At 36.4% G+C, this 14674-nt stretch overlaps 1 protein-coding gene across 1 annotated transcript; it reads right to left on the reverse strand.

The window, feature by feature from the left end:
* Positions 1-6310: 6310 nt before the first annotated feature.
* LOC131662678 (pentatricopeptide repeat-containing protein At5g40410, mitochondrial-like) lies at positions 6311-10124 on the reverse strand. The gene has a single exon (XM_058932523.1). It carries the CDS (start codon positions 10095-10097, stop codon positions 8187-8189), a length of 1911 nt encoding a protein of 636 aa, XP_058788506.1. The 5' UTR covers positions 10098-10124; the 3' UTR covers positions 6311-8186.
* Positions 10125-14674: the final 4550 nt, after the last annotated feature.

Raw genomic sequence — 14674 nt, forward strand, 5'->3', positions numbered from 1 at the left:
TTTCTGGATGTTCTTTTAGGGGAATCAAGCTCACCATATCCAGTGGGTCATAGCCTCTGATTCGGGAACTTCCGAATTTGAAGGTACATGGCTAGAGGAAAATAAATCCTCTTGCCCCTTGATAGGTACAGTGTCTCTGAACTGGAAGGTATGTGGCCAGAGGAAAATAAATCCTCTTGCCCTTTGATAGGAATTCAACCCTTGATAAGAGTACCTGAGATTGCGCGCCCTAAATTCCTAAGATCCTTGAAAGGGTTAGTTAATCATGTTATGCTTATGATGTCATGATGTCATGATGTTATGCGAATGCAGTTCATTAGACATAGTGTGAGATAGTGAGGACAAACAAGTCCTTTCAACAAAACCTGCGAGGAAACGAAGGTTAGTAGCAAACGCAAACAAGTCACACAAGTCACGCAAGTCACACAAGTCACACAATTTTTGGCTTAAGGCTTGCATGGGGTCTGATTAGGTGTCTTTCCCAAGGGTATTTCTATGGATAAAGAGATTTCAGCAACGGGTTCTACCAAGTGACCGAGAATTGTCAGCCCCCTCTAAAGCACCCTCGAACATGGTACATGCATACCACGCAATGATACTTTAGGAAGAAACCTATCTGAGCTGTAGTATCGGGTAGCGACCATAACTTGGCATGCACCAAGAATAGCCCTCCCACTACGTTCCTAAAAGTCAGGATGGGTTAAAGGTGACTAAAGGTCCTTGAGCTCCGACGCACCCAAAGATACATGCATAAACCTCTCTCATGCAAAAGAGGTACACAATAACCAGTGGAGGCCTAACTCAAGTGCGAACTTCATTTTGACCAACCCCAAGAATGCACAAGGGGGGTCTCCATGACTATGCCGCTCCTAATCTTAAGTGTTCTTGAATCCGGGAATAGGATTCGTCCTTCAATTTTCCCAAAACAGCCCTGAAAAATAAAACAAGCAAAGCAAACAATAGAAAACATTTAAGGTGAATCCTAAACTTTTAAGGTAACCCCTCTTTTATCGAATTTTATCCCCAGCAGAGTCGCCAGTTCTGTAATACGGTGAACTGACTTTTTATCGATCGAAATGTCGCGGTTAAGCATGAGTCGCCACCGACTTTTATTTTATCCAAACAAATTCAGAAAGGCTAAAAGAAACAGAAAAAAACCTTTTAAAGAAATCTAAGTTCGGGGGGTAATTTATGCAAAGGGAAGGTGTAAGGCACCCTTTGCATCCATGGTTTTCCATGGGCTCTTAATTGCTTTGCTTGCTCGTTTTTAGAAAATGTAGATGAAAGAGGAAAAATGGACTTTAGCTCGTAAATGAGCGTAGCCAGTTTTCTGAAGAATTTTGAGAAAGAATATAGAAAATGGAGCATGGCAAGGCAATTAGGGGCAATTACCTTAAACTCAGATGATAGGTCTCTTTTTAGCCTTTCAGAATGAAAGGGTCAGTCCTTGCCATAAGAGGGCAGGAAGCCTTTCGTTTGGAGGTAGAAGGGTCATCGAATTATCATTCGCTCAAAGACTGACCCATGCCATAGAGAGGCAGGTAGTCTAAGGGGAAGGATCAGAATAGCCTTTCGTAGGCAACCAGAAGATACCTCAGCCTTTTCCGTAGGCAACTTCCGAAGGTCGAGGTCATGTTAGTGTATCGAAGGCAGCATCATTAGGGACCATGACCTTTAATCGAGGCAACATGGCTGAGGTATCCTCGTATTCGAGGGACTGGCTATTCTGCACAAAATACAAGGCAACAGGCAACAGGCAACAGGCAACAAGCAACAGGCAACAGGCAACAGGCAACAGGCAACAGGCAACAGGCAACAGGCAACAGGCAACAGGCAACAGAGAGGGTTACCCAAAAGCGTGCGTGTGTGCACCAATCACGTGATTATATTCAATTATATTATCTTGTAAATTAGCGATTCTAAATTCAATTCATGGTTGCCACTCCCTATTTTACTAACCACGCAGATAATATAAGGCAAGAAACAGTAATATGGGGAGGGAAATTGTAACCAGCGGATCCCTTAATAGGGTTTGACATAAGTAATAATTAAACAGAAAAGTATTAAAGTCAGGGTTTAGGGTTACCAAACATTCGTAGCTTTGGCAATCATCGAACCCTGAAAAGGCAAACAAAATAAAAATAGGGTGAGTGTATGGCTAATTCAGAGGCGAACATCTCTAACCCTAAAATAAGAAGGTCGAGACAACAAATTGAAAGGAATAAATAAATGAAAGGTACTTAGATTTTTGCATTTGATCTGATGTGGTCGACAGTCGGGGGAAGCCTCGGAGGTAACCCTAAAAAATGGCAAAGGCAGAAAAATGAATGTAGGCAATATTCATTAAAAGACAAACCCTAATAAAAGGAAACAAAATAGAATTTTTAAAGTAAACAGGATACTTAGCTTCGTCTTTTGATCATGCGCGTAGTTGGAGTGCATTTGAAAAGTCAACCTTGAAAAAGGCACAGAAAATAAAATATTTTCAGTGTATGGAATGATCATCGTAAACCCTGATTAGGGCACAAATTAACCATGGTTAATAGAATAAATAAAACTGATTTAATTAATTATTGGTATTCTACCTAATTAATTAAAAATAAGGTTTTGATTAGATATCTTAAACCTAATATTTAATAAATATTTACAATTAATTAAACACTTATACCTAATTAAATAATAAACAATTTAAATTGATTTAAAACATTTAATCATTTTACATCAAAAAAAAAAAAAAATAATAATAATAAACAATTTATTTAATCAAAAAATTAAATAAATCCCTTATTATTTATTTTTTATAACTTTGTGAAAAAAAAAAGAAAAAATTTAGAATGATTTTCTTATTAAAAGGAAATTGAAATATATAAATCAAATATGAATAAATAATCAAAGAATAAAACTGAATTATTAAAACAAATAAAAATAAAATACAAAACTTAGCTTGTGGGATCTGGTGTGGTGGCCCTGTGAGGTCCCATAGTGCACCTGCGAGCTGGGGCCTTGGATCTGCGTTTGAAAGGATCGGAGGACTCTGATCTGGGGTCACACAATAGGTACGCGCGTATGCTCCGCACCGGATCAGAATTGAATTAAGAAGAAATAATGTTAGCAAAATATTTTGGCGAAGGCAGGGATCGATCTTGCGCCTTCTCGCCTGAAACTCTTTGGGACGCCACTCTTCTCCACTTCGCCAGTTTCTTTGAGTGATATTAATGGGCATCAATAATAATATAATAAAATGAACTTAAGAAAAATTTTGAAACAAGAAAACGCGCCCAGGATATGTCTTCTCCCTCATTCGTTTTTTTCTGCAACAGAACATACTTTTGCCTACGGTTTGCGTCCGTGGCCATAGACCTTCGACATCAAAAACCTGCAAATCGCGATCTATAGGTACCAAAAAAAAATCCAGATTGATTAAATAATATCCCCTGATCACGAAAACATGATTAATTTCAATCAATTTGGTCCCTAAACGCGTAGCCCCAAATTATGAGCTTAAAACCCTAACAATGGCACATGGTGATTCCTGCATCGAATCTCAAATCAAACTATCCAGACATGTTCTATGCGTCAATAAGAATGCAAATATGCAATTATATCATGTTCAAAACGTATGAGTGAATGGAATCGATTTTAGAAATAACTTGCAAACCGTGAGCGTGAAGATGATGATTCTGCGTGTTCCGATCAATAGAGAGGGTATGGTCGCGTCCAGAAAACTCAGAGGAATCGATTAGAGTGCTTGGTTGAGTCTGAATCGAACTGGAAATTGATCTCCTATCTCCTCTTTTGTTCACGGTTTTTTAAGCTTGCATAGAGTTCTTTTGCAGTAATTTTCGTCCAGGCCAAATCCCCCTTTTTGATTTCTGTTCTCAGTATATATACAAGTGATTTTAGGTTTAAGAACTTGAATCAAATCCCTCATATTTTGGATGATTGTAATTTGGTTTTGAATAGATATTGAATCCTTCCTTTTTAGTCTTCAATCAGATTCTACTCAATCCAATCTTACATGATTCCAAAAAATCAGAAATCAATTTCCCATGATTCCAATAATTCAGAATTTTGGCTTCTAAAAAAAATCAGAATCTGACTTATAATCTAATCCAATTATTCCATAATTTTTTATGATTTTATTTAATATTTTAAATGAATAAAAAAACTCAAATAAATATTAATAAATCCGTAAAAAATAAAAAAAAGTGGAATTAGAGATTTCTCTTAAAGTCATGGGCTTGGACTTTATTTCTATTTGCACCTAAAAACCAAAAAGAAAATAGAATGATATGTAAATATAATAAAATGATTCACTAATTTTAATTAAAATTCAACTTAAATTTAAATTGAATTAAAAAATATAATTGTAATCCTAAAAAGGGTTAGTGAACTGAAAATATTGTTAAATCGTAAAAACGACCAAAATACGCAAAGATGTACGTGTAATACATATTTTCGAAAAAAAATGCAAAATCAAGTTAATTTGTAGATGATATGCAAAGCACACGCTTAAAAAGAATCTGGAGGGCAAATTTTGGGGTATGACAGTGCGGCAACGACTCCATTGCCAATTCAAGTTCTTCTTCTTTATCAGATATAGGTGGAAGGTCTCTATTCTCTGGCTTAAAATACCAAAGTAGTGCAAGATGAAACGTTCACCAACTTGCTTAGGTGGCGTTGACTCCACCACAGACACCATATGAGAGTAAGATTTCTCAAAATTTTTACTGCCTCTAGCAACTTCTCACTCTCCGATGTTTCTGCAACATCAAAATGTTTCTCAATACAAATTAACCATCAATACATCAGTGTTGTTGTTAAACTGCAACATGTCTATTTTCCCCTTCTGTAAATTTCTTTTCCCGGACTATAACTGATTTGATACCGGTTGAAATCGGTACTACTATATAGAAATAATTTATTGTTATTGATGATAGAATAGATAGTTCAATAAAAAAGACACACTACACTCACAATCTTGACATAAATAGAATAAAAGATAAAAAAATTCCTATAAAAGATAAAAGGTCCCATAACTTGAAGTAGAGTGACAGAGCATGGTATGAATCATGATAACTCATGCTTGAATCATACACTTTGTTTTGAGTGGTATGTTTGACCCAAAAGCACAACAAGATACACGTAACATTAACATCAACGGGTCGATCAAACAAAAAGATAATCCATCTTTCACCAAGAACTCATTTGGATCTGGTGGCAGTGGCGATAGTTGTCTAACTTGAGTGAAACCCATTTCTCTCCAGTACTTGTTCTAAATAGTATTGTCCCCGATTCAAAAACATACTTGCGCCATGTTCATCAAAAGCGTCTATTGATACCAAGAAATTTGCAAAAAAAAAAAGTTTTTGTCTCTTGTTGCTTTTCGACAATTACATTCATGAGAGAATTTTTGGTATTTTCTAGTTTTAAAATTTCTACCTTTTCCTTATTTCTTTCTTCCGTTATCTGAATGAGAGATGAATTTCCTTGGTTTTTTTCTTGTTGATGGTTGAATGCGTGAGGCAATGACGACTCCATTTTTTTCTCATTTCTCTCTTTCGTTATCCGAATGAGAGCATAATTTTTTTGGTTTGTTTCTTCTTATTGAAGGTTGAATGCGTGAGGCAACAACTCCATTGCCAATTCAAATTATTCTTCTTTATCAGATATAGGTGGAAGGTCTCTATTCTCTATCTTAAAATACCAAAGTACTACAACATGAAACCTTCGCCAACTTGCTTGTAGGTGGGGTTGACTCCACTATTGGCACCATATGAGAGAAATATTTTTCAAGGTTTTTACTGCCTCTAGCAACTTCTCACTTTCTAGTGTTCCTGCAACATCAAAATAATTCTCAATACAAATTAACCATCAATAGACACCACTGTTGTTGTCAAATTACTGCAACATCAAAATAATTCTCAATACAAATTAACCATCAATAGACACCACTGTTGTTGTCAAATTACGGTATGTCCATTTTCCCTACTGTAAATTTCTTTTCCAAGATCATAACTACTTTGATACCGATTGACATAAATCGGTACCAAATAGAGAAATATAATAGAAATAATTTATTGTTATTGATGATAGAATAGATAGTTCAATAAAAAAGACACACAACACTCATAATCTTGACATAAATAGAGTAAAAGATAAAAAAAGTCCTATCCAAAAAATCCAAAAAACTTCTAGGTATATCCTCTCCAAAAATTCCAGAGCTGGTCTGTCCCTTCCAAATAACCTCTTCTAATTTTTGGATAATCCATCTAACTTACGGTTTCCTCATTTTATTCACACACTCCAAATAATTACCCAATAACTGCTGCTAAATGTTAACATTAAAAACAGTAACTTGTAATAAAAATATAACTGCCAGATAGAACAGAATAGCCACGTTCAGTTTTTGTTCCTAATAATTCTTAAGGTATAAAGAACATATAAGCATAACTCTTAATAGATGGATGGTATTTCAAATTCCTAATTTTAGTAAGGAAAAATTACTTTATAAAAAATACTTCACAAAATTCCTGGAATTTTAAAATCTCTAAACTTAATGTGTAATTTAATCCAAATCATTTTAATTACTTTTTGGATAATTTTAAACTAACGGAACGGGGCGAAGTGGAACGGGACGGAGCGGAACGGAATAGAATGGAGCGGAATGGAGTGGAACGAAACGTAAACTTCATTCCATTGTTTGGATATTTTACGATGGAGCGGTATTAATATCCCATTCCATTGTTTGGAAATTGGACGGAGCAGAAAGCATTAAAATGCTTTTATTCTATTTTTACCCGTTACTTCAAAAACATTAATATGGTTAATGTAAAATTTTGGAGGACAAAATTGGAATTGTGCTACTAATTTATTTCATTCCATTGGATACACCCCAATTTGGGTGGAATGAAAAATAGGCTAAAGTAGTGGTATTGGATGGAATGAGTTCCATCACATTCCATTCCATTCATTTTTTATAAAACCAAACAATGAAACATAACATCATTCAATTCCATTCCATTCCATTCCATTCCATTCCATTCCATTCCATTCCATTCCATCATTTTCCATCAATCCAAACATACCTTAAAGTTAGAGGTACTATATATCTACCCATCCTGCCTTTTTTGCACTCTCCCATCCTGCCTTTTTTGCACTCTCCTTAACATTACATGCTTATGAATTTTCCTTGGCCCAAACATTATATCTTAGTACTCTAAGAAACAATTCTTTGTAGCTTGTTCTAGCACTGAGATTAAAAATACCGCAGCTTGACTGTAGCTCAATTACTTTGGTATGTAGCTGTCCTTCATGAACTCCATGTTTTTTGGCTCCACATAGCCAAATGTATGAAGTTTGGTCTCTTCTTTGTTAAGAAAAATGGTTCTCTCTACACTTCTTAATGTATATGTCAAATATCTGCTCATGATCAAGAAGCTGGTGTTCTAATCAAAGCTTCACCTTCCACAACATTTTCTCAGCTCACAGACTATCAAAATTATTGATCACTGTTAGGTAGTTAGGATTACTTTAGCTAAATGTTTAAGTATCCAAGTAGGGGTGGCAAAACGGGCCGTGGCCCGCCGGGCCGGCCCGCCACCCGCCAAAAAATGGCGGGCTGGGTTGGGATTTTAGGCCCGCCGCTCGCCAAAGCTCGCCCCGCAAAAACCCGCCGCCCGCCATACCCACCCCGCCAAAGCCCGCCGCCCGCCAAAATCCGCCTCTCCTCCAAAACTCACTCTTTTTTTAGTTAATTCTAGTAATTTTAATTCTTGATGGTTTATTTTATACATTTATTTATAAATATATGTAATATTTTTTTAAGTAAATTTGTTAAAAAGTTGCTTTTATAAAAAATTGTTTTAAAAAATAAGTGAAAAGTTTAATTAAAAGGTAAAAAAAGCCTATTAATCTATTAAAAAAATATAAATAAAAATAGGCGGGAAAGCCCGCCGCCCGCCAGCCCGCCATCTTGGCGGGGCGGGCATGAATTTTATGCCCATTTTACTTGGCGGGCATGCCCGCCCCGCTCGTTTTTTGGCGGGCATAAGGCGGGGCGGGCGGCCCGTTTTGCCACCCCTATATCCAAGTCTATAAAAAGACTTCATCTGTTGTAATTTGTGCACTCTTGTATCAGAATAACACATTCAGTTTTCACTAAACTCTTTTTCCAATGATGAATACTACCAATAATCACCACAAGAGCATAGCCCATCTGAGAACTGGTGAAATCGCTTAGTATCTCGGATAATGATAGTCCGCTTCTCTACCATCGATACAAATTTTGCAGTGTTGTGACAGTCACGGCATATTCTCAAATTTTTCATTATAACTAGCGGCATATCTGCACTACTAACCAAAAGTCCATACGCAAGAGCAATCTTCTCACTATGTTTGGCGATCATATCTATTTTCACCTCCTCATCAACATCATGGAGAATCGATTCTGTTTCGGGCACAAAGCCAACCTCTTGAATTTTTCTCATAACCTCTTCCAACTTTTTGTGTATTCTATGTGAATCAGGGTGAGTGTAATCGTCGACAACAAAACGGTGGATTTTATTCCCATGTTCAATAAAACTGCATCCGGGATTTCTAGTAATAACATTAGTCTTCATTAAAGTCCTCACTTTTGATGCATCACTCCACAAACCTGCAGCAGAATACATATTCGACAGCATAATATAGTTTCTAGGGTCTGAAGGATCTAATGCGATCAAATTTTCCGCAGAATCCTTCCCTAGACCAATGTTTCGATGAACCCTACAAGCACCAAGAAGGGCACCCCAAACTCCAGAGTTTGGCTCAAATGGCATATTCTTAATTAGCTCATGAGCATCATTGAGTAGACCGCAACGACCGAGAAGATCAACCATACACGAATAATGATCCATTCGTGGTTGAACTTTGTAAACATCAGACATAACTTGGAAGTAGTATTTTCCTTCTTTGACAAGCCCTGAATGGCTACATGCACTTAACAAATGAGTAAAAGTTACATGATCAGGCTCCATGCCTTCTTCCCTTACAATTCTTTCGAAGAAATCAATAGCTTCTTTCCCACGTCCATGCATCGCATAGCCTGCAAGCATTGCAGTCCATGTCACTTTATCAGGCTTTTGTATCTCTCCAAATACCTCAAGAGAATCATTCAATCTTCCTAACTTCGAATATAAGTTCAAAAGGGTAGTCATAATTGTTATATTTTCATCAAGACCACAGTTAAAGATTAAACCATGTAAAGCTTCCACCAATCTTCCCAAGGGTAAATTTTCACATGCTTGAAGCAAACTCACCATTGTCGCTTCATCAGGAAAAAATCCATTAACCCTCATCATATCAAAACAACGAAAAGCCTCATTAGGCATTCCATTTTGGGCACAAACAGCAACAATTGAATTCCAAGACACCATACTCTTATCACTCTTGGGCATTTCCCAAAACAAGCTGAAACAAGATTCAACAAAACCAAACTTCCCATACATATTAATAAGGGCATTAACAACCTTCACCTGAAACACCATACCCAATTTCACCGCACAACAATGAACATAATACCCTTCATGACACGCTTTCTCATAAACACAAGCTGAGATAACAGATAGAAAAGTAACATCATTCAATTTCAATTCTGAATCAGATTTCATCTTACAAAACACACTCAAGCAGTAACCAAGCTGTCTGCTTTTCGAAAACCACGAAACCAAAGAATTCCAGGAGATAAAATCCTTGTCCGGCATTTCATCAAACAGAAAATGTGCATCTTGGGTGGCACCCATTTTGATGTAACTGGATACCAATTGATCGCCTATGAACCCATCACGGTAATCAAGAGACTTGATCACATGGGCATGAATGATCCTGCAGGAGGAGATAGAGGATGAAGATTTTAAAGCAAGAAGTAAAGTAGATAGAAAAGGGTGTGTGGAAAAGGGATGGAATTGAAGAGAGTGTTGGGAGAGAAGTGAAGAATAAGTAGGAGTTGGAGGAGAAGAATGTGAAAAGAGAGGGAACAACAACGTTTGAGGCTTTGGTGGGTGTCGTAGGAGCATGCAAGTTTTCAATGTCGCATTCGCATGGAACAACCTCAACATATCTACCTTGAGAAATCCATGAAAATGTTGAAATGGACCTTAGTTACTTGAAATCACTCGCATTGACTTTATGTCTTTATACTTCTAAAAAAAAAAATATTAGGCAAAATACCCTTTTTGGTCCCTTAATTATACCCCAAGGTCCATTCTGGTCCCTTATCTCTAAAAAGTGTCAAAGTGGTCCTTTAATTGTTCAAAAAGGACCACGTTTGTCCTTTCTGTCAGCTCCGTTAGTCAAAGTCTGTTAAAAGTCTACGTGGCAGTGACATGTGGATCTGACCAAGTACTGTGACGGATTTAGCGTCGGAAAAACGGACGCTAAAGCTATTTATGGATTTTAATTATTTTTGTTCATCTTCTTCCCCAAATTTTTCCTTAAAAAAACCCATAAATTTAAGGATAAAAAAAATCCCAGAATTTCTTCATCAAAATACAAAAATCAGATAGATCTCACAATGCGTTCGTCATCATCACCACCACTGAACCATCCATCAGGTTCATCATCACGTTAAGCAAACAAAAGATTTAGACATGTGGGTCCAAATTCAACAGCCAACACCATCTTATAATAATCAATAAATCAAGAACTATTCAAATCATGCTCCAGACAATCTTAACACGTTAAATAATCTATAGTATTTCATATGAAAAGAAACCAAAAAACAATAACACAAACATAGCATAGCGAAACGAAAAAAAAAAAACTAATTTTAAAACAGCGGCTCAAGAATGGAACGACACCCAGGTTCATCATATCACCCCTAGCTTCTTTCACTTTTTGTTTTTCTTCATAACAGCCAGGTTGGATGAAGGTTAAGAATGGAACAACACCCAACTTTCGATTCAGATCTGACTAAGTACCACCATGTTCAAACAGCGGCTCAACATTGTAGATTCGGCCATCAAGACAACTAACGACACTGTGAAGAACCAACAAACCACCACGAATCGCCCTCCGTTCCAGCAACTCATCACACCCGCCGCTCAGATCCGTTAACCACCACCCTCCGATTTGCAACGACCGGACAAGCAGCACCGAATCGGTAACGTCTCTGTGATGTATTGATGTGCTTGTTAATTAAAAACTTGGTCTCTGTGATGTTAGAAATTTAGGGATTTATTCATATTTGTTCTTGATTCAATGATTGGAACCAATGCCTTGTCAGTTTGTTTGTGAGTGACAAAATAAATCATGAAATTTATGAAATAGAAACAAGATGGAAGTAGAGGAGATGATATTAGTGTTTGAATTTTTTATTAAGAAATTCTGGGTTTTGTTGTTATCCTTAAACTTCTGGGTTTTTTTAAGAAAAAATTTGGGGAAGAAGATGAACAAAAATAATTAAAATCCAAAAATAACTTTTAGCGTCCGTTTTTTCGACGCTAAATTCGTCACAGTACTTTGTCAGATCCACATGTCACTGCCACGTAGACTTTTAACAGACTTTGACTAACGGAGCTGACAGAAAGGATAAACGTGGTCCTTTTTGAACAATTAAATGACCACTTTGACACTTTTTAGAGATAAGGGACCAGAATGGACCTTGGGGTATAGTTAAGGGACCAAAAAGGGTATTTTGCCAAAATATTATTATCATATTTTCTTGAAATATTGATATTAATTAACAAATTTGTTAAGAATTAATTATAATTATAATTAAAGTGTATCAATTACGATAGATAAATATGTATCAATTACGATCCATTGTAATTACTTATTGTATATCATATAAGTACACTCAAGTGTAATTTTATTAGACACACAACATTATACACAAATACCTTTTCAACATGGTATCAGAAGTTATAGGTGGTCTTTTCCTATTTGCCCTAGTAACCCTGTTGAAAACACACACGTCCATTGCGCGTCTCCGATCTTTGCCACCACGCGTCTCATCACGGGTGTGCTACCACCACTAGGTTCGCAACTCTCTGGTGAACTTAACAAAAGAATCGCCACCGATTGCCGCAACACATGCTGCCACGTGGGGCCATTGTCTAGGAGTGTGGACCACATACATGTTACGTCATACTCGTTTTCCAGCGCATTTTTGCCATGTTTCAATGTTGGTCGCGACCGTCACTTTTCTCCTCACTAATGACCGACCTTGATCATACATTTTTCAGCCATCAACTCTCATGGGAGACACCGATTTTGTCACGTTTACCAAAGTTCTACTTATCTCGTGCGAGAAATTCAATAGGACATCCAACTACAACATATGAGCTGGTGCTGTCAAGATGTGGTTTCAAGTTCAAGGTTTTGAAGACCATCTAACCACACAATTGAAAGATATTTTCACCTTCAGAGGCACTAAATGGAAACAAAATGACGTATCTCTATGCATTGTGTTATGATTTTCCATAGCACTTAATCTCCAAACACAATACCAAGTGTTTACCACTTGTTATGAGGTTTGGGAAAAGGCTAAGAAAGTCTTCTCCAACGACGTCCATTGTCTTTACAATTGTAATATCAAGCCTCTCCAAAATTGCTTAGAGATTATGTTTTGATGAAGAAAACACATTGCATGAATTTCAAAAGGATGAGCAAAACACCTATGACATTAGATCAAGCGTGCAATTTCATGAAGATGAAGATTTTAGATTGATTGATCTTCAAACTAAGATTGGTACAAGTTAAAATTTATGCATTGATAGTCTTTAGTGCTCAAAAGACATATATACTTTCATCCAAATACATGTCCAAACTTAAAATATGAATGACCTAAGTTTTCACCCTTCAAAAACTATGTTTTGCACCTTTTGTATTGATGTAACCAGTTACCTACATCATGTAATTGGTTGCATCGTAGGCAGTAGCTAAAAAATTTTGTCACTGCGCATTTTTCACTTGATGTAACCGGTTACATCATTTAGGTAACGTGTTTCATGTGCGTAATTTTGAAAAAATTGGCCTGTAACGTAACCATGTAATCAGTTTATCATTCATGTAACCAGTTACAGTGACACCATTTCATGTTAAATATAATCCAAATGAAATTGTCTTTGTAACCCTTAATCATTGCTTTGTTTGGTCAATATGCAACCTTTTTAAAAGGCATAAAGTTACATATAAATACCATGCATATCAGATTTCATTTCACCACCTCTTTCAATATATTTTACCATCTTTCTCTCACAAATTTTCAAACAAAGTGTTATACATACTTGAGCTTTCATTGAGAAATTTTCTGCACATTGTTACGTATCAATTTCAGAAACATTTCTCATTCATCCATAAACCTTGAGCACTAGTATATCTTTGTAAATTGTTTTTTCTTGAAAGAGAAGATCAATCCTAGTGATTGATATATGTTCATCAACTTCCTTACTTAAAACTTATTTTGAGATTTATTTGTTGTACCTTACTGTCCAGGAATGTTGGAAGCAAGAAGTTAAAAAAGTGAGAGGATTATTCTCATTCAACTTAGTGGTTGATCACAAGAGGATTGTTATTGTTGATATTTTTAGTCTTGTACAAGTCTTACAATAGTGAAATCTCTTTCGTGTTGAAAGGGGACAGAAGTACTCTCGGATTGTGAGGGGAACCAGGATGTATCCTTGTGTCGGTTATTTTTCTGCACTTTCTACTTTGATAAACATCACCATAAACCAGAAAAATAATCACCTTCAATACATAAATCCAGAAAATTTTAAAAGAACCTAATTCACCCTCTCTTAGGCGCAATCTGAACTTACAACAGTGTCATCCTTAAACCCAACTATTTGAAATTGGAGAATATGGATATGCAAGCTTATTTGAGTAAGTTAATTACATTAAAGGCAAATTTCACAACCCTAATTCCTTTTACAAAAGATGCAACAAAAAAATGCCAAACAACACAATACGTTTTTCATAATCATGCCACTTGTTAGACTACCACCAGAACTCGATTAAGTTCATAACTAGATTTTAGAAGGATCCATTGTTCCTGACTATGCAACTGTTAGTGAACAACTGTTGTGATTGGCTACACCTCATGCTTTTGGATTGGTATCTACTCCATCTCCCTCTAAATCGTCTGCTCTTACTTCCCACTACCATGGTCATGATGGACAAAACAGAGAAAACACGATGACCAATGTCATGGTATTCGTTGTAACTATTGCAATCGTTAGGACCATATCGAAGCTGAATTTCATACGAAGGAAAGATATCAAAAATGACAACCTATGGCTGCTGATATTTATCAACTACCTATCTCCAAAGTTGTTACTATTCTAGACGTTTATTACAATGAGTTCCTTCATTTCAAAGCAACTCATCAACCATCATCATTTGTCGTTGTTGCTCAGTCCGGTACTCCTATAGCTTTTGTCTCTACAACCTCCCTTGGTCCTTGGGTCCTTGAGTTTGGTGCCTTTGTGTAACATCCACATATAAAATACATCTAAAAATATATATTATACGTAATGTTAATTGGTATGGATACAACACAAGTGCCTAACGACATATATATATATGTTTGTGTGTGTGTGTCCAAAATTAAATATACAACTATGGCACTTGATATACAATAGATCCTAACAAAAAAGTAAGATCTATGTACAGTATCCACAATTGCACATAGTCC

The sequence above is a fragment of the Vicia villosa genome, linkage group LG3 (assembly GCF_029867415.1).
Source record: "Vicia villosa cultivar HV-30 ecotype Madison, WI linkage group LG3, Vvil1.0, whole genome shotgun sequence".
Taxonomy (NCBI): domain Eukaryota; kingdom Viridiplantae; phylum Streptophyta; class Magnoliopsida; order Fabales; family Fabaceae; genus Vicia; species Vicia villosa.

Excerpts from the sequence above, each read along its gene's own strand:
- LOC131662678 (XM_058932523.1), bottom strand. The coding sequence starts at position 10,097 with ATGTTGAGGTTGTTCCATGCGAATGCGACATTGAAAACTTGCATGCTC.